Source organism: Camarhynchus parvulus, chromosome 7 (genome assembly GCF_901933205.1).
Source record: "Camarhynchus parvulus chromosome 7, STF_HiC, whole genome shotgun sequence".
NCBI classification, from domain to species: Eukaryota; Metazoa; Chordata; class Aves; order Passeriformes; family Thraupidae; genus Camarhynchus; species Camarhynchus parvulus.
Window position 1 is genome coordinate 12,352,551 of NC_044577.1, and position 23,220 is coordinate 12,375,770.

The 23,220-nt window shown below is 35.7% G+C and overlaps 1 protein-coding gene across 7 annotated transcripts in view; it reads right to left on the minus strand.

The window, feature by feature from the left end:
* Positions 1 to 23,220, minus strand: part of ADAM23 (ADAM metallopeptidase domain 23) — a 65,936-nt gene that overhangs the window by 18,779 nt on the left and 23,937 nt on the right. For all 7 annotated transcript variants that reach the window (XM_030951935.1, XM_030951938.1, XM_030951936.1 and 4 more), the window contains exons 8-23: positions 23,038 to 23,111; positions 22,115 to 22,180; positions 19,139 to 19,210; positions 16,603 to 16,769; positions 14,590 to 14,674; positions 13,726 to 13,816; positions 12,093 to 12,141; positions 10,486 to 10,585; positions 7,926 to 7,997; positions 7,089 to 7,175; positions 6,855 to 6,935; positions 4,887 to 4,937; positions 4,354 to 4,417; positions 3,002 to 3,107; positions 1,439 to 1,558; positions 346 to 514 (exon numbers count right to left, since the gene is read on the minus strand). In XM_030951935.1, coding sequence (XP_030807795.1) covers positions 346 to 514; positions 1,439 to 1,558; positions 3,002 to 3,107; positions 4,354 to 4,417; positions 4,887 to 4,937; positions 6,855 to 6,935; positions 7,089 to 7,175; positions 7,926 to 7,997; positions 10,486 to 10,585; positions 12,093 to 12,141; positions 13,726 to 13,816; positions 14,590 to 14,674; positions 16,603 to 16,769; positions 19,139 to 19,210; positions 22,115 to 22,180; positions 23,038 to 23,111 — 1,454 coding nt within the window. The remainder of the gene's footprint in view (positions 1 to 345; positions 515 to 1,438; positions 1,559 to 3,001; positions 3,108 to 4,353; positions 4,418 to 4,886; positions 4,938 to 6,854; positions 6,936 to 7,088; positions 7,176 to 7,925; positions 7,998 to 10,485; positions 10,586 to 12,092; positions 12,142 to 13,725; positions 13,817 to 14,589; positions 14,675 to 16,602; positions 16,770 to 19,138; positions 19,211 to 22,114; positions 22,181 to 23,037; positions 23,112 to 23,220) is intronic.

Below are 23,220 nucleotides of genomic sequence, written 5' to 3' on the forward strand. Positions count from 1 at the left end.
AACACGAGACCAACTTCACAAAGGTGTTAGTGTGCAGGAAAAAGTTTAATTCAAGATGGCAAGTAGCTTGAAATAAGGGTAGTACATTACAGAAGACCTTCCAATAACTCATGTCAAAGGTCTTTTCGGCTACTTACAAACCCAACTCTTTGGATATAACTGCAGAACTGATTTGAGAACTTTCCATTCTAAATTTTTTTTATGCACCACAAAATGGCAGTCTTCCCCTGAATCCAGCATTTGTGGTTTCAGATCAAAAGGTCTTAGGAAGACTTTCAGGTGTTAGGATCAGGAGAGCAGAGAGAGCTGGGGAAGCTGAGCTGCTCACTCCCAGTACAGACTCACCCCATGACCAGAACAGACTTTTCCATTGGAACCAATGGGACAGCTGCTTATGTTCAAGGACTGGATTGGCAGGCACTTTTTGTCCAGACACATCATCTGAGGTCCACATGGAGCTCCATCCTCCACATAACCTAAATCTGTATCATCATCTAAAAGAACATGAGCACCACTGGGAGAAATAAGTTTTAAGACAGTATTAGTATTATGACTGGAATCTTTTGAAAATATTAAAAGCACATTGGTGTAGACACTGAAAGCAAAACTGTAGAGTTTTTCTGTCTGTTCACAGCAATGACAGTGTTCCAGTTGTCAAAATAAAAATAAGTCTAGATTAAGACCTAAATACTCAAGAAGGGCACCTTAGGCTTTGGGGATTTTTTATGTCTCTGACAGACCATTTCCTTCTTTTTCCTTTTTTTCCAAGTGCTGTGAAATATTATTGCTAGAAAAAACCCTAAAAAACTAACTTCCCATTTGATTTAAATAAAAACACTAGTGGAATAATGGAAGAATAAAGAACCACTGTTCACTCAGGACCCAATTATGTAAGACAGCACTCTTAGGGTGACAAAAACTGCAATGTTGCCAATGTCTTCAAAATACAAACCCAGTATTGTGCACAAACACAGCAGTGCAGGAGACTGAAACTCATTTATCTGCTTTTTAACTGAACATCTTACCCTGCCACAACTCTGCAGTTTCCTCCCTCTCAGCCTTCACTTCACTACAGCTGTTTCTTTGAGTATTTAACACTCAAAATCATTCTATTTAAAATATGGGTCTTTGGCAATCACAGACTTTCTCCACCCAAAATGGAGAAAAACAGAATGCTGAGCATTAAGTTTTGACTGAAGTTCTGCTATTGGAGGGATCAAGGGAGAGATTCAGGAATATAATGCACATTTTACTCTCTTTAAATGTGGAATATTAGACTTTTTATGGTTTGGGGATTTTTTTTAATCAAGAGAAATACCACTCAGAATAATGATTTTGCTGCAATTACCTAAAATTCAGACTCTCATATTTATGTCTCTCTTAATTCAATTAGGTTTGACACAGATAAATCATGTTGGAACACTGCATTATCTTTTACCTGCAGTCCACTATGCGTCCTTGATGATAAAAAGAATTTGGGATAATTTCCCCTTGAACTTGACCAACTCGTGGAACTCTAGTAAGATTGGTACAGAGCAAAAAGCCACAGAAAACATCACTAGAAAATGAAAACAAAAATCAAAGTATTACTGGAATAATATGAGGTAAACTTACAAAAAAGAAAGTCTGGCAATGGTGCTGCTGATTACAGTAATATATTACCATAAGCCACATGACAGACTTTCAGAGTGCAAGCCTGGAAATAAAATATTATTTTATTTAAATGACAGAAGGCAGAAACAAGTAATTGTTCATTCCAATGCACCAGCGAATGCTCACAGAATGTATCTGTGCTCTAAGAACAATCCAGTACCAGTAAGAGGTGCCAAACTGTACTAAGCTTTGTCAAGTTAGGCTGAATTGCTTTTCTCTCTCTCTGGCAGCTTACACACCATACATTAATGTCACATTTGAACATTATCAATCTTCTTTGCATTTTATTTCCCTTGCAGGACAACAGAACCATAACAACAATTTTTAGTGTGAAGTTGTGTGTGCCCAAGTTTTGGTAAAGAATCTGCTTTTTAAATGTTATTTTATAGCTGCATATACTTAAATATATTTTATATAATATATACAACATATATTTTGTATCTTCAATAGAAGGATATTAACTAACACTGATTGTCCTGAGTCACAGAAGCAGATGAATGAATGCTGGAAATTAACTTTGTTAAAACTGAAAAAAACAAATACCCCTTCAGCCAGATCACTGTCCTGCATTTCCCTAGCAACAAAGAAATGCTTTTATAGAAATGAGGGGTTTAACACACATTAGAGCACACTGTCCTTATCTAAATTAAACAATTCCTTTCCTTATGATCCTATCTGAAAACTAATAATATTAAAAAATCCACTATACAAGCATCAAATAGTAAAAGAAGGAAAATGCTATTCCAAAACTGAAATTTCTATGTACATAATTAAAAATTACAAAACAGAAGTAAATCAGGAGAAATTTAAGTCTCTCTACTAATGATCAATAACTTGAAAAGTAAATTTAATCAAATATTCATTTAGTAATGATCACATGGAAATTAATCAGGCCTTTTCTTTATAGCATCCAAATGTCTAATGGTCCTTTCTGGTCAAAACAGATGTTGAAACAAACTTGACACAGCATAATCTGGTGTCAGTCCCAGAGCAAGTGAACAGAGCGTGTGTATTTGCAGCCTAATTTATCCCTGCCAAGGCTGAGGTGTTTGTATGTTATGAACTTGTGACTTTTTGCTGTCTTGTCCCTCAGCTACTCTGAAATAATTGAAGTCACAGTATATTCTTCTGAAAATCTAGAATTATTTACAAGTCTATTGCTGAGTCACACATCACAGATTTGTCAGACTGCAATTTTTTCAAGATGCACACCTCATGAGGGAAAAGAGATTCAAAATAAAGCAAAACAAGCTGCTGAAACCCGCATGAAAAAGTACAAAAAGTAGACAATATTAAAGCATTACAAATCTATTTAAATTACAAATAATCTCTACCAAACTGAACTTACTGTTTGCTGCACTGAATCCATCGGTCTCCATCCTTTCCACAGTTTCCTTTTGTTGTGCCTTCTGTATTTAGCTTTTCATAACAAAATTTGTCAGATCCTGAAGACTCTGTTGATGAAGAAAAAAGAAACATGCTTTTCACTAGCAACATGACAGCTTTGAAACCTGCATAATTTATTGCAGCCGTTCTCTGTAACTTTTTTGATACAAACCATCAATTTAAATACACATGTATGTGCACAGATGGTATTTTCCAGTGACTAAAAGGGAGAACAGGCTAAACTGAAATACCTACTGATATGTTCAAAATTTGCTCTGAACTTCTAAAAGTAGCCTCCATGGTGTCTGTATTGTTTTCTGCACATGAAATTTATCTGTGGTCTAATTTTGCTTGCTTCATAACAGTTGCACATAGATTTAATCTATTTTTTTTTCACTGCAATTTTTCCTGATCTGCATTTCAGAAGATTTTATATAGGACATTTATGATAAGCATATGTTCTGACATCAACTCAATGTTGATTTTATTCTATTTTTCAGATGTCCACAGGAAACCAAACTGAACACGGTGTAATTTTTACTTATTTTTAGGAGTAAAATTCTGAACTAATAGGTTTTAAACCCATAATTATTTACTGATGAGCTCATTTGTTTTTTTCTAAAAATTAATTTTAAAAAAAGAAAATAGAAAAGCACAAGAATTATATAGAGGAAGATAAAATAAGACAGAGTTGCCTCAGTGGCAGTTATGATTAGACAAAATGCACAAGTGCACACTAAATGCCAGAGCACAGGACGTCCTGGTAGTTCTACTCTGCTGAATCGTCTCCAAGTCCTTACACAGAACATTCAGCCCCTCTCTGCTGCAAGCAAAGCCCATTGCAATTGCAATTCTGTTTAACTCAACATCTCTGGACTTAAATCCATAGTCTATGCATATTTCAGTTCACACTAATTTTCCTGACTTGGAGGATAGTATAGGAAGGAGAGGCAAGGTGGAACACCTTTGGCATGAACCACTGATGGGATAATGGAACTGGTGACTGTCTTTAAAGAAAATCCCAAAACATCTGGTTTTGAACTATACCCAAAAAATCCTCAACCCCCTCCCCCCAGTAGCACTGCTGCCCTACCCAGATCTGCAGCCACATCATCAGTCTCACTGACACCACTCCCAGATGCAGAATTCCACTTGGCAATCAAGCCATTTTCCCACTGCACTCTACTCACTCTACTGATCAGAAAACTTTAACTTACAGTGACAAGAACAAAAAATAAAAACACGAAAAATCCAAAGCAAAGGCAGGAATGAACTAGAAATAAAATACATTTAAGGTAGTTAAAGTGAACCTACTAGATCCCCAGATATATTTGCACTGATTGTCTCTTGTCTTGCATTCACCATTATAGCAACGACCCTAAACAAAATACAACATGTTAGGAATGAGAACAGAAAACAACTTAATCTCCTTCCCTCCCACAACAAATGTCTTATTGCCACCCTTCACATGCATGTTGGGATGTAGATTCCATGAATTTGGGTAGATGAAGTACACATTTTAGCCCAGATTGCCAAAGCCAGTTTGTGTCCAATACACACTGACATTTAAGCAGTTGCTTTATACCTTTACATAGTTGGAAAGAACTTATTAACATAGAGTCTAATAAAATATCTATGTATAAAATGTAGAGATCAACTGGATTTCACTCAAAGTAGAAATTATTACAATTCATAGAGTGCATAAAACACAAGCAACATTAATGTTTAAAGGATAAAATTTATGAAGAAATATGGAACACAGGATTTTAAAAAATCAATGCCGACACAAAACAAGAATGTGTTGATTTCTCTTTGCTGATGTGCAGGGATTTTAAAACATTGCATACCTGATTAGAATCACAGGCATACCCATCTTGTTTATGAAGATTTGGTGGGCACTGAAAAAAATTAAGAATCTTTTTTGTCATGTGTACTGTAATAACACATCAGAGTAACACGTGGAATTTTCCTGCTTTTAAGAAAATTGGACAACATATATAAAGGGGGTTGAAAACATAATTAGTGCAATAATCTTCATAGCTACAAATAGAAATGAAAAAATTAACATCTTGAGCAATGAAATACAATGTTCAAGTTTAACTTCCTGCATATTCCAAGAAGGAATTAAGAAGGTGGGGCAAAATGAAAGCCAGTGTGCTCAGGAAGAGGATATTTGGTAGCTAATACTGGAGCCACGTTTGCAACACTGGCACCCCATGCATTTCAGTTCCACTACAACAGTGAGGGAGCACCTGGTCACAGCCTACCAGTCTATTGCTTACAGAGCTTCAGGGGGCCTAATGATCTTAATTGTTATGTTCCCTTGGCACTGGAAATTCTTTCATACAAACAAGTCACTAGGTCCAGAAACCTCAGACTATTAAAGTAAGGACTTACTTTAAACCATTCTTAAGGTTTTTCCTCATCTAAAAGGGAACTGTGAAAATTTGGAAAGGGAATGCTGCTGCACTGGACTGTGTTAGCCAACACTCTGAGGGCAGCTTGAGAAAGCCCTTCTCTCTCTCATTAAGAATGCTCCATCTACAGAGCAAAAGATTTATGACAAAATATTGGCAATAGCTACTTGTCTATGTGTTGACATCTCAGATGATAAAATAAAAGGAAGTTATTGTTAATTTATTGGCATTTATAACTATAGCCAATGCCCAAAGAGATTGTGATTTGTCCTGAATCTCATTTCTTCAAGGGTAAGAACTTGATGCAGTAGATGACTGCATCAGTTATGAAGTTCTTATATAAATAAATATTTAAACATTCAATATTGAAAAGGAGTATATGTCATCTAAAACATCAAAGTTGCCGTGAAAATGGAAAATGTACAGGATGTTGACTATTTAAAAGAAATCAAATTGAAACAATATTCTGGTTGCTGTTTATTCCTGTATTTTACATTAGCCAAATGTTTTCAGGACAAATGTCTAAGATCTGCAACTTTTAAAATTCTCATACATGTGCACACTCTCAGAAAACACAACACATTTATACAAGTCTTATGAGGAGCAGTTGAGGGATCTGGGGTTGTTTAGCCTGGACAAGAGGAAGTTCAGAGGGGACCTTCTTATCGTCTACCCTCTAATTCCCTAAAAGTAGGTTGTAGAGATATAGAAGTCAGCCTCTTCTGTTCAGGTAACAAATGACAGGATGAGAGGAAATGGCCTTCAGTTGTGCTGGAGAGGTTTAGGCTGGATATTAGAAAAAACTCCTTCACTAAAAGGGTTGTCAAGCATTGGAACAGGCTGCCCAGAGACACAGGAAAATCACCATCCCTAGAGGTATGTAAAAGACATGTGGATGTGGCATTTAGGGACGTGGTTTAGTGGTGGAGTTGGCAGTGCTGGGTTCATGGTAGCACTCAATCTAAAAGGTCTTTTCCAACCTAAATGATTCTATGTTTCTATACCCCTTTAGTTGTAATTTTCTACAATTCTATTTTAACCTGTTTTATTTCATAAAACCTTAATGTTATTACCTTTGAATACATTCACATTTGCAGTGCATTCTTACTACTAAAGTTATAGACCAGGCAAAGAGTAAAGAAGGATGATTGACACAAATATTATACACAAAACCCCAAGACTTTTAAAAACCAAATAAATCTAGAGAAGTCATCTTTTGAGTTCACTTAGATTATTGTTTTCATGAGTTTACAATAGTTGACACTCCACTATTACATCATCATTTTGGGCATTTAACTGTGCAGTTTGTTAATACAATTTTTCCTGTTAAATGAATACAAAAAAAAGAGCGCAAACAAACATCAGCAGTGCAAGCAGAGAACATTTCTGCACACATACCTGTCCAGAATCCCCAGTGCAGAACTCTGCAATGTCACACTCGTTCACTGCGTATCGACAGTCATAACCTCGTGGGAAAAACTAGAAAATTAAAAACATAGTTCAGCACTAAGATACATCTACATAAGCTGCTTCTCTTCCTTCTACCTAAAACACACTCTGAACTTCAACAGGCTGCACACGACTACCATGGACAACTGAAAAGAACAACTGATATATGGCAGCAACACTCACAAGACACGATGTATTACAGCAGGGTCCATCACTACAATGAGCTCCATTAGAAAGAGAACACTTCTTACAACAGTCTGCATAGCATTCCTGAAGAAAAAAATACATAAAAAGTTTCATTTTCCATTTTAAACAAATTTTTTTCTTCAAAATCTTTCCAACATCAAATTATTACATACCAGCGGACAAAAGATTCAGTTTAGCACTGATGATTTGAAATTATCAGCTGGAAGAAGCCTTTGCAATACTCAAATACTAAAGGGAAAACAGTGACATACAATGCTACAGCAACAGAGGGATTCACACCTTCTGAGGCCTGTGCCAAATTTATGCTGCTTAGTTCAATAGTATTCAATGCAGAAAAAAACCTCCAACCTAATTACAAGTGCAAATATATTTAAATACTAGAACGAGAACTCAAATCTAGAGGGGAGATTTTTCCAAAAACATCATTGGAGTATTTCTGCAATAGAGAAGAAAACAACAGTTTACTTGCTCTGTCTGAAAACAGGCACCAGTCTCCAAAATATCAGTAAGGAGTCTCCCACTCCAGATATGCTATCCAGGAAAAGCAAAGAAGTAAGCACTTCTCCAGTGCAACTCAAAAACTGCTGGGAAACAGCTGTATCTTGTCATTGGTGTAAAAGGAGCTGTTCAGAGGATATGGTCTTTGCACTCATTGTCATATTTTTTAACACAGGCTTTTAACAGAATTGTTCCCAAACGATAGGCAAAACAAATTCATTTCCACAACCTTTCCTCCCTCTCTTACCAATCACTTAATTTATCTTAATAAATTTTATAAGGAAGACTTGTGGAACAATATATAACTCTACTTACCATTCGAAAACCGCAATCACATTCTTCTCCTGCTTCTACATATCCATTTCCACACTCGGTGACTTCAAAGAGCTAAAAGAAAAAAGCCCCCACCCCAAAGTAAGAATAAAACTAGTGTCAAGTGACTTCTGTGTCACACACAACCCATTTCTGCAATGCTACACAAATGTGCTGTCCCAGACAATGCAGGTGCCATGCCTCAGTGAAGAAAAGGCAGCATGGTTTTCAAATGCTGCTCATCAGAATTTTTCAGACATGAAAGGCATGCAGCTAAATCACAGAAATGCTGGTCCTCTTTAGGAGATAATGATCTCAGAAAAGCGTGACAAATAGAGAGACACTACAATAATATTTAAGATTACATTTGAACTTCATTCCTGTTCCACAGACTCCCAGCTTTCTGACAATTCCTTCAAGAAACCAGTTCTACAATATCATTCTTGGGATTTGCTCATGCAATGAGCTACTGTCTGTTCTTCTGCAATGTTTGTGCATGAGAATAATAAACAGAAAGAAATACTGCCAACAGGAAGTCCTCTGTGCCTTATTAGTAAGTTATACACAAGCACATACAAAGACTACTAAACAGCTAATCCTAGAACCAGACACATACAATGCAGATAATTCTGCAGCTGAGGATGATGCAGATTCTACAGTGGTTTCACACATCATAATTTTGATTAAAGGTACTTTTCAGTCTTGCCACAGAAATAATTCTGCGAGAAGTTTGTCTGTTTTCAATATAATTCTGCTTTAAAATAATATACGAATATCAGGAATCACCAATTTAATTGGAATATTAGCAGCAGAAACACATCCACTAGAACATGGTTGAAATGAAGTTAGAAGTTAACAAGTTAAAATGTGAACAGATTAATCTAAGGGTGAAAGATGTGAGTAAACTTTACTTCCACTAAGCCCGTGCAGAAAAGCTATGGAGAAACAGCAAGACATGAAACACAACATAAAATACAATACAAATTATATATAAATGTGTATGGAATTCTTCTTTAGTAGTTTTGATTGGGGCAGGGGGGGAATCGTAATGCCAAGTAAAAAGGAAATACAACATTTCACTTTTGTTGTATAAACCACATGGGTAATCAATAGCACCTACAATTTTAGGTGCCAGAAGCAAAACAATAGTGAAGAAATTTCCATGTGCACTCTTCTTCACCAGTAATGTTGACAGGATTTAAAAAAGCATTTAATTTTTTTCGCCCCTCTGTAAGCTCCTGTCTCTACTACACTTTATTGCAAACAGCAAGATCTCTTACTCTGAAACTGAAATTAATTTCTCTATCAAACAAGAAAATTACAGAACACAAGCAGGCACACACAAATTTCCTATGGCAATCAGGAACCATTTAATGTTCATTTACATGTCAGAGCATAACTCAGGATATAATTTTTAAATGGCATCATGGTGACTGCTTAACAATTCTGTTTTACTTACCAAAGGATTATACACACAATTTTCTACCTTACCTCCTGACCTCTAAATAAAAGCATTCTAAACATTGTATGATTATTTTTCCCTCCCAAAGTACTTAAAGCTGTCAACCACTGGCACAGATAATATATAAAGACAATTCAACCATTTCCCCATAAGCCTTTTCCTCAAAATAAATCAGATTTTTACTCTGTCAAATTGAGTCAAATTGACAACTTCTTCACATTACTTTGCCTGACAACCTTCACTAAAAACTGAAGCTGTGTTTTTCCATTTCCCTATTTGTTCCTTTTTGTAAGAATTCTTGCATTCTTATTCTATAAGCAAAGATTGCTACCCTGGGAAAAGATTCAAAACCACTTGAACAAGCAAAATTTTTTTTACTTAATTGTGCAAGGTGATTGTCCACCAAAGGGTATAGCATAGTAAACAGAACAGCCTAATAGCCTCATGTGGTATTAAATTCTACAAGGACAGCAGTTTGACACGATGATTAAATAGAATATTAATGCTTTGGATTGCTCTTACTTGGCAAAAAGAGCCACATGGAATATTTTTATACTGCTCAGCTTTACAGGGATGTCAGGCTAACATGGTCTTAGAAAAAATTATGACCTTGGTAAGTTTTTAGGCAAAAAAGCAATGGCAGAAAGAAACAGCTATGAATGACAGTTTGCTAGATGTATATTTGAAATGAAACGAAGCTAACGTTGAGAACAACCAAAAGCTACTACTGTCTACATGAAATCAGCTATGGATTTCTATTTCCTAACATAGTAACTGGCATTCTTTTGAACAACCTCAGACACAAAGTCCAAGAATTGAGTAGAGGTGGAGCATACACCTCTGGATTTATTTTGCACTACTTTCAGCTTAATAAGTAGTGCATTTATGCTGAATGTGACATTTATCATTATTTGAGCATGAAGAATTATGGAAATCAAGTTGCATTCCTCTCAATATTATTTTAAAATGCTAAAGGGGTTGAACAGCTCAAGAAAATACCCACATAGACATCGGAATAAATTTGAGAACAGATGATGTCAGTGAAATGATTACATTTTCATTATGTGTAGCAGATGTCCTGACTACCAAGTTATTTATTACCTTTGTTGGCCTGTTAAAAAGACAGGCACCGCCCCCACGAAGTAAAAATTCTTTGTATTCTGCAATGCTGCATTTGGAGAATTTCCTGGAATGGTATACCCTAAAATGGCAAAGAATTATGTGAGTAAATGCCTTGAAACACCACCAGCTACTGGAAAGGGGCAAAGGGGTCACAATCTTTTTTAAATACTGTAAATCCCAGTTTCTTACAACCACTGTGCAACAGTATAACAGCTCAGTCTTATTCTCAAATAATAAAATCAGAACAAAAGAAAAATTTTAAAACATTTTGCCTTTTTTATATTTCTACTTTATGTACAGTATATAAAACTGTAGATTTTAAACTTCTTAATAAGGTAAACCCACATTATCATAGTAGTTGCTATTCACCCTTTCTATTGCATGCATAATCCGGTATCCTCTCAGGTTTTTTTTAACAGCTACAAGATGCTACAGCAAGAAGTTTCACAGCTTAATACAGACTGGTAGAAAAACAATTTCATCCCATTTTCTTCTGTCATATTTGTTAATCTCATTTCATGTCTCCCTAGTTCTTATACTAGAAGAAAGAGTAATTATTTTTGCATAATGTTACAGACTTCTCTCATATTTCCTCAACTCCATCTTTTCCCCAGACTATTGAAAATGTACTTTATCAGTAATTTCTCACTCAGAAATTGTCTGATATGTTTATGAGTCATGTTTTGAGATCTGGGAATGAGATCTATGAAAGACTGGGGTAACCATGCCATAAGGAGGTTCGCCATTCCTCTCCTAACAGCTCACTGCCACTGCTGTTTCCCCACTGAATTATTCCATCCAGAAAAAATGTCACCTGACACTGATGGAGTTAAGTGAAAAGTCTTTAAAGTGCAGCTAATTATTCACTCATTTCATTAGTCAGTTCTTTATCAGCTTCTACATGACCATCCTCTGCTCCTGGTTTTTGTTTACTGTTAACCTTTTTTGAAGAAGAGGCTTATTCCACAGCCTCTTCTTCTGATATTTCCATCCAAGACCAATACTTTGATGATTTCATCATATGAAGGAAGCCAGTATCTATTCTGATCAATGCTTTATCTTGGATTCCAGGAGAAAATTTATGGAATGATTTTCTGCTGCACTCCTACAGTGGCTTACAATTACAAGTCTACAGGGAAGCCACAAAATAACTCTACTGAAGAACCAATTTCCAAATACCGTACAAAGAAACCAAGCTCCTTCTGTCTCATTTGTAACTAATTTTCTCCACGATTTTTGCAATCAAGCTTCCACAGTGAGCAAGATACTGACAGGAAGTGATTTCTAAGACACAAACCCCTATATTTCAGAAGTTATCCTTTTCTCATCAATTGCTTACAGTATAGAGAAAAACATCTTTGGCAGTGTGTGAGGGTGGGGGGCAATGAAATTCCTCCCATATAATGTGCTTCCCTTTCAGACTTCACTGACCATTTATTTACCTAAGGATTTAGTTCCAACTGTTTCTGGTTTTCCATTTATTAGCACTAAAACACATGGATAAAACTCAGTGCATAAATATTTCTGCCATAATGTAAACTATGAACTCATTCCAGAGCCCTCAATTACTGATATTTATGACATACCCTGTTTCCTCCATGATGCAACCACCCCAGGATTCAGTGCAGTCACACTCTTCTCAGACAAGACCAAAATACAACAGAAAAGGAGAGAAGTTATAATATGCTTACAATAAATATAAAGTACTATAAAAATGAAGCTTGACTAATTATACAAAGATTTGATGGTTGCTTGGCTGTACAAACTCTAGCCCCAAAAAGGAAACCAGCCCACTCGAAGACATACTAACACCTTAAATAAATACAATACTTTCAGATTACCATATCTGCAGGTTAAGACTCAACACAAAATTTTAGGCACTACACAAAGCTAAAAATAGTTGGCAACATTCTTCCCTCCATGCTCTCAAAACAGGCAGCACAGGGCTGTCTGCAGTACACATAATATTGATTTTAAATGTTCACATTTTCTCCTCCCTAAAAATACAGAATACCCTGAAAAAGGATTGTTACTGGACAGGCCAGACTTTTTCCCTTTGGCATAAATGTCAATGAGTAATCATTGACAGTAATATGTCAATGAGCCAATCAAACATTCATTTGAAAAAGTAGTTGGATGAAAATGGATTTACAGTTTAATCACAGCTATAGCACATAAGTCAACAGTGACCAAATTCATAACATAAAAACAAAAGATCAGCACTTTATGGTTGGTAAAACAGAAGCTGCAAACTGCCCATAAAAACGATCTACCAAAGATAGATGTACTGTAGCTACTACTGGAAATCCAGAGTTTCTCCATGGAAAATATTTAGAAACCATTTATGTGGTTATTTCTACTCTCCCCAGGCCTTTCATTAATCTTTCTCTATAAAGGGCATCCAAATAAGGACACTAAGCTATCATATCAAAAACCTCTATTTTTCAGTTTAAAAATATTCTGATTTCCAAATTGTATCAACTCTGTTTTATCTGTAAAACAATTATATAGAAAATAGTTTAGCAATTTGCTAGTTTACACAATTCAAAAGCAATGCTTTACAAAACAATATTCCTAAGCTTGGTTTCCTAACTCACAGATTTTTGAAGTGATTCCACAATAAAGCCAACATTATCATTCACATTTTTAAAGAGGAAACAGAAAGCAGGTAGCCAAACTCCTCACAAAATGCAAGTGAAAAACCAAACAATTTTCTTTAGACCTGAAAGGGGTTTGCAGCAGTTTTTGTACCAACACTCTACACATGTTAAGGTAACACAAATCTGGTCTGACTGTGAAGCAGCAAGATAACAAGTTGAGCAAATGTCACACTGGACTGGGTTACAACTCCTTACAACTCCAATTTCTTCAATTGTAAATCAGGTATTTTTGTATTTCTAGAAGTCAGCGATTGTTCTATTGAATTTACAGATTTCATGATGACAGAAAATTAGTTCTAAATTAAATTAATGGTGTTTTTACCAATATACCTTTGAATACTGGTTATGAATCTAACCTCAACACAGGACATCCGTGAGATCATGCAAAATGTCGCTAAAGTGGCAGCTCTTATTTTGGTGAGGCTGAAATTTCATTACATATATTTCCAAAAGCAGCAATTCTTGTTCTATAGTTACAGCAATTTTGGCATTTCTCTCAAACACAATAAAGGAAGTGTTTGTATTTAGCTGAGGAAGGCAAAAGACTCCATGTACATACTCGGTTTCCTGGCAGCTGGCTCCCATTGTATTCCAAGATTCTGAGCAAGACTCTGTGCTAGTTCCTGTGCCATGGGCAAAGGGAGGCCATACTGCATTCCAAGAGAAGCACAATTATAAAAAAACCAAAAACCCATTAGTTATTGTAATGAACACTGCACTGGCTCATTCTACCTTACTACATACCTACTACTTCAATAATTCAGTGCAGTCAATCACAATTCTGTGTGCATATAAAGAAAATAAACTCAATAAAGTACATAACAGATAAAATATTCCTCTCCTAATCTCAGGCAATCTCTCCCCACTGGTTAATCTATAGAAAGAAGTTTATTTGATATATATGCAGTACAGTTTTGTAATAGTAGGATTTAACCCACATAAAAACAGGAGAATTTCATTATCGATTTAACACTGCACTGAGGGAAAAAAAACCCAATAATAGTAAAAAAATCAATACACAGGGACAATTTGTTTTCCAATTTCAATGTTAAAAAATTTCAGGAAGAATCAGATGACACTGGTACCTCAGGAGATCAAGTGTCTTACAGTGGTAAGACAAAGAGTATTCAGTGCTGTGCTTCAAATACTCCTTCTAAGATTTTTGGGTCTAAATTTCTGTTAAATATAATAAAAGGCAGTTTAAGTTCTTTTAAGAGACTAATGCAGACAGGAGAAATACTTTCTAAAAAGAAAGGCACTCTGAGCAGTAGTTTGATGATGATCAAGAAGGCTGGCTGTGAGAATCCTAACTTTTTAATATGTAAATTATCTTTAAAGCACTGGATACTGAAACATATGAACTCTTAAGATTATAATGGAGAGATTCTACTTTATTTCACTTTAGCAATGAAAAAAATATTACCTCATTCACTCCAACTCCTCTGGCCACAGAGCAAACACCTCCAAAGTAACTTAAGCTGCTCCTTTTGTAATGAAATGTCACATTCCTTACAAACAAATAAAAATGAAGAAACTATAACATGTTGACATTGGGCACCAAGAGCTTATTGAAAGAGCATACTCTCACACATACTATGATAGATTGCATGTACATTCATCTACTTCTAGCATAAAAAGCAACTGCAAGTTTACAAACAGAATACCAACACTGAAAGAGGTGGTTTTATGCAAGCTTTGACACAAATACTATTTTACTCTTGTAGAGTCAGAATCAGTCTTAATCCACAAACAAACCAAGCACAGAAAGCTTGAGTGCCAGACTCCTAAGACAATACAGTAATAACATTTCTTTTTGAAGTTCACAATATATTCCAACTTATGATTTGTCATGAAGGAATTCTGTTCTGAAATGTACCAGTACTGAGAACTTTAAAAATTATTATCTTAATCCAAAGCAATTTAAGTTTTAAATCCAAATGAAAAGACTGAGAAGTACACCTAAAGGGAAAGTAATTTAATACTGCTCTTTAGCCTTGCCTCCTTTCATTTATTGTTAGTAAGCTCCAAATAATTTAGTTAAGTAATGTAATCTGGAAGATCTAAATTATTCAATAAAATGCCTATAAATTACTGTGAATTACACCTACTTTAACTTCACAGTCATAACAACAAATCTACATAGCCTACAAACAACCTACAGTGATCCTGCATGATGTATGAATGACCTAACCTTTGAAAATGGATGTGTTTTTTTTTAATGACAGGTTACCCCATACAGGTATGTCTTTATTTTTCAGAACATTCTAACAGCCATCTGAACTTTCAGACTGCAGCTTAACTAAACACAGCCAGGGGCTTTACCACAGACAGGATTACAGGCACTTTTGGAAATGTTCTAGTTCACCTCTCCCCAGCTCCAAGGAGGCTCAGCTGGAGCATGCCATGTTCCACTAGCTTTGGAACATCTCCAAGCATGGGCAATCCATAGTCTCACCCTGCGCAGCCTGTTCCAGCATCTGACCAACTTCACAGTAAAAGGGGTTTTTTGCCCTATGTTTAAATGGAACTTATCGTATTTCAGGTTGGATTTGATACCTTTCACCATGAGAAGAGCCTGTTTGCTGGCAAACTCTTCAGCAGGTGACACAAAACATGCAGGGAAGTCACTAAGAGTGCATGTCAGCAGCACTGTGCCTGTATTATGAAGAACAAAATCAGCGTTGTATTGCGATGCCTGTATTAAGGAAATCTGGAGGAAATTCTTCATCCCCTACTTTTACCTTCTTCTGCAGAAGAAGAACTACAGGACAAAACATATCCACCATGGAAGACCTAAGTAAGATCCTCACAGTATGTCATGCCGCTGGGAGACAGCTTAAGATCTTTCCCTATGCTGCACAGGGGAGCACACTTTTCCTCCTCTTTGCTTACAATGCCATGAAGGAAAATAATCCTTGCTCAAGGCTGAAGTCGTGCCTAGTGATGCAAGTGGAATTTCCTCTCAAAATGCTTTGTGTCTCAGAACAATTCATTACAGCTCTAAAGGAGAAGACCTTCCATTAACAAATCATCACTGCAGCCACATGTGTGAATAAATTTACTAACTGGAACACTCTTCTGGCAACACATAATCCTGTCAGCTCTGCCCTCTCCTGATCATAACTGGAAAAGCAGCACATTACACACCTGATTAGCAAAGCTAAGTGTCCTTAAGGGCTCATCTAAAGACACTTCACATGTGACACCGTCTCCAGGTTGCAAAGACAGTCAAATATCATTATAGATATCTACCCACATGATCATGGTATATACTACACCTATTAAAACCAGGTGTTAAATATCAATTAAGCTTCCTAAGGAAGGCAGATGTTGATTGATACAGAGAATACCAAGCAAAAAAAGTAAGAAAGAAGAGACAAGTAGAGAAAAGCAGCAGACAGGAGCTAACACTGTAAGCCACTGCCAGGGTACATACGAGAGCAGGTGCACAGCATCCGCGTGCTGCTTGATGTAGTGCTGCCGGTACTTGGAGAAGTCGTGCAGCATCTGCAGGGGGTCGGGGTGAATGTTAATGCGGTCTCTGTCTGTCCAGGTCTCCACAGCCACCAGCACCACCCTGGTGTTCAGCTGCTCCTTGTATATCTGAGGGCAGAGACAGGACAGGCACAGGAGTAGAACACTGGGTCAAACATGCACACTTAGCCAGTAAGAGTAAAGCGGAAGGACAAGAGGGATAAAGCAGGAGGAAAACATGGGGAAACAGTTAGCTGGCAATGCCATCATTTCCTAAAAGCTGATATTCAGATCCACTTAAATTTTATGTTTTAGAAGGAAAAAGAAACCAATCCTTGTTGCTCTTTTTTTTTTTTTTGAGCCACTCCATTTTCTTTAAAATTCTCGTGGTAAATAATTTTGCCACTGAGTTTTGCAGAAAACCTGTGCAAAAATCAGCAAGGAAGAAATGTAAAGGTACACTGGGTGAGTAGCCAAAAACAATCAAAAGTTTTAATTGCAACTTTTAAAGTCGCAATTAAATAATGTCTCCGTTTTCCAATAAATCCAAATTTTAATTAAGGCTTGATTTCCATTTATATAGTATGATCACTTAATTTTCATATTGCATGAGTAGAATTAAGGAAAAATATTTATTTTTCCATACATTTTAATGTTACTGTAGCCATAGACAAGGAAACAACAATCAGGCGTTAATGATAACAAAACAGTTTTAAAATACGCATTTTAAAATTGTGCATGATACTTGATTCTGACATAAAACTACTGCTGTCTTTGGGTTCAGTTCAAAAAATGCCAAATTTTAATAACTAAGGTTATGCAGAGCTTGTAGGTCTACAAAAAATGTATTCTTTATCTGCCCTGACCAGAGCCCCAGTTTTGTATCAGGGCAGAGTTATCATTATTAAAAAGTCAATGTATAATATTCAGCTTAGAAAAAAAAAGAGAAATATAAAAACAAGAGATAGGAACCAGCTAAGCTCAGTTTTGTCCAAGACCTTTGAAGGAAAATAGTATTAGCATGCTTCAATCTCAGGGAGACAGGCTGAGAACATACACAGAAAATGGTTTATAACATGAGCAAACCAAATGAAATTAAACTGCCTGGAATGACATAGGGGTGAATCAATAAAGACCCTACTTCTGTTTGCCTGGAGGAAAATTCTATTTCCTGAAGCAACCAGCAACAAAAAAATGGAAGAGGGGGCAGACAACCTGAAGGCCTCTGAAAGCCATTATCCTATTGCCAGTAATAAATCAGTAAGAAATACAGCCCACACCCAATGGACACAAGGGAATAACAAGGCAGAAAATCCTTCTCTTTTTCATGCTTCATTTAAAGAAAAAGCCATTAAGATGTCATTTTGTAAGATCTCTATGAAGGGACTGAATTCTACACAAGAATGAAGCTTGTGTTTCTGCATACACACAGATAAAAATGGAAAAACCAGACATAATAGAGAAAGAAAAGGTGGATTAAATAACTTTTGTTAAAATGCAGAAGAAAGAAATAATTTTCAGATGAGGAAAAAATAAAGATGTCACCTTTTCTTTGGCTATGTCCAATATAAATTGCAGAAATATTACAATGATTTACATTTTTATCTGCTCTAGTAATTTTTCAGATCCTTACAGAAAAATATTCCAAAACACTTCCGCTATTTCATGTATTATAAATATATTCACCTAAATTTTGAATATACATCCAGTACACTTTATATGTAAGAACAAATACTGCACTATTTCCTCCAAGTCAGACTGTTGACAATGTTTTGGACTGAATCATATCACACAGTTCCACTGGTATCAATAATGTCACATGGAAAAGGGACTCAGAGTCAGCATTTGGCACCCTCTGTATTCATCCCTACTCTAGAAAATCTACCTGTTTTCACTACATACAGAGGTCTTAAACATGTGTAATCATTATATATGTAATGCAAAAAGAGGAAAAAAATCTCCCAAATTAATTTTACCACAAATATTACTTTTAGTTTATATGATGTATGCAGAATTGTTTTAAATTTAGCACAGATACAAGTATGGTATCTGTGTCAGTTCCACCCATTTATAATGTAGTACAGTGGCATTTTGTTTGTTTTTAAGCTATAAATAGAGATTTATAGAGCAGATTATTTTACTCACACTCACTTTTTCTTCCAATAGATATATGTATCCCTTGTGAGCTATATATGCAGTTTCAATCACTTGTAGTTAGATACAAACATAAATTTGATTAAATCTCATTCTTAATTGGTGACAGATAATGAAATCACCCCTGCAAAAGGCAAACTCTGACAGTTGCAAGCTTTAAGAAAAATGCCACAGATAATCTGATAGTTTCTTATACGTTCACCCCAGGCTATTCTTCTGCAGAGGAACTAGAAGTGCACTTTAAAGTGTAATTGAAATTTGGTATCTGAAAATGATAACATTTTTAACACAGTGCTAAAGTAGAAGTCAGTGAATCAGTTTTCAGAAGAAATATTGATACTTACAGCATCTACAAGGTTTACCACAGACTTTGCAAAATTGTTTGTGTATGCAGTTGAAGAACGGTGCCTTTTGAACTAAAAGAAGAGAAAGTAGAACACAGTGAGAATTTAAATATTTATTACTAATTCTTTATTTTTACAGCATGAAAGTAAAATTAATATTTTAAGAAAGAGTAAGAGGAAAACTCAAAAAACCTTTCAGATCACAGCCTGTATCTCATATTCAAGAATCCCTCGAAGATAAAGGAAGCCATGTATATTATGCAGCCCTTCCCAACTGTAAAAGGAGCATTTAACCACAAGAAATGCTGTGTTTAGAATCAGAGTTCAAATGTTTGAGACAAAATTACAGGTAAACATGAACACAAACATGAGCTCAAAATTGACAGGATGTTTTACCCATTAAAATTGCTTAACCTGATGAGTCTGTAGTAGCCACATTCCATCACTTATATCAGTAACCTGATCAGACTGTAGTAGCCACATTCCATCACTTATAAGACATGAAGATGAAGCATTTACCACTTATCCTGTGCACAGCTCTTTGCAAAGGCCTCCTTTTCTACAACAGCACAATACTTTTGTGACATGTAGCAGTAGTTATAGGAAAAGGCAAAACGGAAGAGGAAGCACATGGTAAAAGTAAATGTGTTTGAACATTAAAACAGTTAAGCTGAGTATCTTAAATCCTAACTTCTTTTTTGTTTGTTTGTTTAATAGACCTGGATGAGCTGTATTACACGTTCTGCTTCATAATGTCCATGCATGTCATTACAATGGTTTCATGTCTTTCCTCATCCTGCCTCATAAGCCCCTTTTGTTCCAAGTCAAATTTTTTAAAGACGCAGCTATGGCATCTGAACGTGAATCCATATGACTTTCAAGAAACTGTAGAATTATAAACCAAGATTATATTACACAGTATGATTTGCAGATAGGAAAAATAGGTCTTCAAAATTTCACAGAAAATGAACGTGAAATTGCTTAGAACAGGAGAAAAAAGCCTTTATCAAAAAACTTCTTAATTTCAGCTACTGGTTAAAAGCAACAAGTCTCATTGCCTCACAGTGTTCCATGAAAGTGTCAGTTATTCTCTCTACAAAACACAGTACTTAAAAAGAGGCTTTGGAAGAAGCGACTCTTCTGTGAGCAATTGAGTAGCTGCTCTCAGGTATGGTGCTAGTAGGTGCCTAGGATGTACACTGAGAGGAGCACTATACCACGGACTCTCCTCAGAGAACAATGACAAAGGGGGAAAGGGTGCCTTTGGCTTTTTGTTTCGAGCCAATCCCAAACCTTTCCAGAGATGGAAAGGTAAAATAATATGCTTTGAAAAACATTCTTGGTTTTCATGAAAGAACTAAAATGCTAAAATCAACAGTAATATACCACATAAAGTGGTTAAACACATATCCTAAAATAAATTAACCTAAACCAGTAAAAAACACAACAACCTAATTTAATGTGTTGAGATATCTTTATTGCTAGAGGAAAGGAAATGTTGTGAAAATACACAGTATTAACCATTTAACACAATGATCAAGGAGGTTTAAGATACTTCTTCCAACGAAGACCTTTGTTGCAGGGGAAACATGCCCTCTCCTGGTAAGCAGAAAACCTTGAAAGTCTATTTAATGAGCCCCTGGACTGGTAAGCTGTGACTCCTAACTGTGAACACTTCCTTAAGTATATCCATTTTATTCTTTGAAAATAATTACTATCTGCTTGTAAGTCACTGATAACTGTGAAGCAAAAAATCTTGTGCTGTAAGTTCTAACAAATAAAGCTTTAGAGGAGACAACAGTGTCTGTAATAAGTGTAGTGAGCACCTTCAAGCACATCTGCAACACAAGAGGCCAGGGGAAAGAGACAGGCATAGGAATATTTTCTCTTCATAAGAACACCAAGCATAGACAAAATGACCATAACTTCAGTTACTGTGCCCAACTGCCAAATAACCAACACCTGAACACTCTTAAGAGTAGTTTCCTACCAGGTGGCTTTACAAATGAAAACAGCTAAAGTAATTTGTCCTGCTTTTTCCACCCATTCAAATTCCCTCCACAGTGCTAAATTAACACAGATAAAATACAGGCTATATTTCCCCAGACTACTTCTATGATTTATTAGACAGGTGAGGGGAGGGTACATTATCTGTCTATTCAGCATTGGAACAAGTATGAATTACTGCATCCTGTTCTGATATCTTCAATTTCTTGCCCTTAAATATTATCCTTTATTGTGGACAACAGAGCCCACAACTCCATAAAGCACAATGAAACATGCAGCAGGGCGAGAGACATGAAAAGCTTTTTACTTGCAAATAAAATAAGTGAAAACTATTGTATCAGCAAAATTTTATTTAAAAAAAAAAAGAAGTTGTGCTTACAACAAATATCACTTAGTCTGACTTTTTCCAGTCATCCCTCAAGACAAAAAGGGGGAAAATTGAGCTTTCCTCCCACCATGCATTTTGGTTTTTTTAATGACAAACACTTTCTGAATCAAATAAACACCTTGCACTCCATTATCACTCCTGTTTATAAGTATGGAATAGCCACAAAGAACAATCAGAGTTTTGTCTACATGTTTTGCTGCATTAAAATTTAAATTAGTAAAACTAAACTCAAAGTAACAAATTCTTTCTATATAACTTCAAAGATAGGATGTAATTTTAGAACATTTAGTGTGCTTGTTCTGGACAAAAATGTTTTATTGTTTTACTTTGTTAGTGATGGGCATATTCATTTATCTACATGATACCAAAGTGTTCCAGATTCATTTTGAATATATAATTGCCCCAGAAATTCTTAGGTTACATTAAGTTTCATTATGGCCTACAGCGTGTCTTACGGTACAAATGTTGACAGCTGTTGATAAGTAAAATCCTGGGCCCAAAAAAGGGGGACAATTTGAAGCTGTACATCAGCCTACAAACTGTCACCAAAAGGAAGGTTATCACTGATTTGATATACTTACCATTTTATGGTCATTTACTATCATGAGCTCCAGATATTTCATTTCTTCAAAGACACCACGAGATAACTGATGAATTAAAGAAATTCTTTGAGAAATCATGAAGATGTAGTTCTTCTCAAAAATAACTGCAGCTGATTTTTATTATATATACATATAAAATATATATTGTTTAGGGTATGTAAGCCAGTAAACAACTGGGTGAGAAATGCAAGTAGGGTAAAGGATCATAGCTCCAGTAACTTAAACACTGGCTGAGAATCTGAGCCACATCACTAGGGAAGTTCAGGGTCTACTCTTTTTGCTTCAGTGCAGACACCACCACTGCTCTCCTCCTCTTTACATTATGTTCTATTCACCACAGATTTAATGAGGAAGGAAGTTACTAAAAACATAAGCACCCTCAAAAAATATGTGTGGATTGTGCAGCTCAGTGAAGAAATTCAGAATAATCTCCTTTAACTCAATTATTCCCCTAACTGATACACATCCATGCGAAGATCATGAGATTCTCCCAGTAACCCAGTTCTGGGTGTCCTCATTTGGACTTTTGATTTAATTATGCTAATTAATGAGCCAAATGACAATAAAGTCAGATATCTATAAAGTAGCAAGAGTTCATTCAAAATTATTCTTTATTCTCAAGCAGACAAAAAAATTAAAATTCTAAATTAATTTCCACTACTAAATTTTGATTTGATGCATAACATTGCTGTAACTTTAGAAAGTTTATCACCTTTCTTCCAAATTTTCTATTTTTGAGGAAAAGCCTTGTTTTCTCATTTGATAACTCTATTATGGGAGAATATTAAGCTTCCAAAAATACTTGTTTCCTAAATCCTATATTCTCTTGACTTTAAAAAATACAGAAATTAGTGAGTTTGGTTTTATAAATGGTCTTAACTCAGGGTCACACTTCTACTTACTGCTCTCTTTCTTCTCCTTCTCCTCAGCCACTGAAGTTCAGATAGAAAAGGCCATTCAGAACTAGAGTCAGTCTCTGTAAAAATTACAATTTAAAAATTATTTTAAACTACTTATGTACACTGTCCAAACCAAAAGTAGATTAAGATCACAAAAAGTAGAAACACCCTTCCTATCCCAAAGCT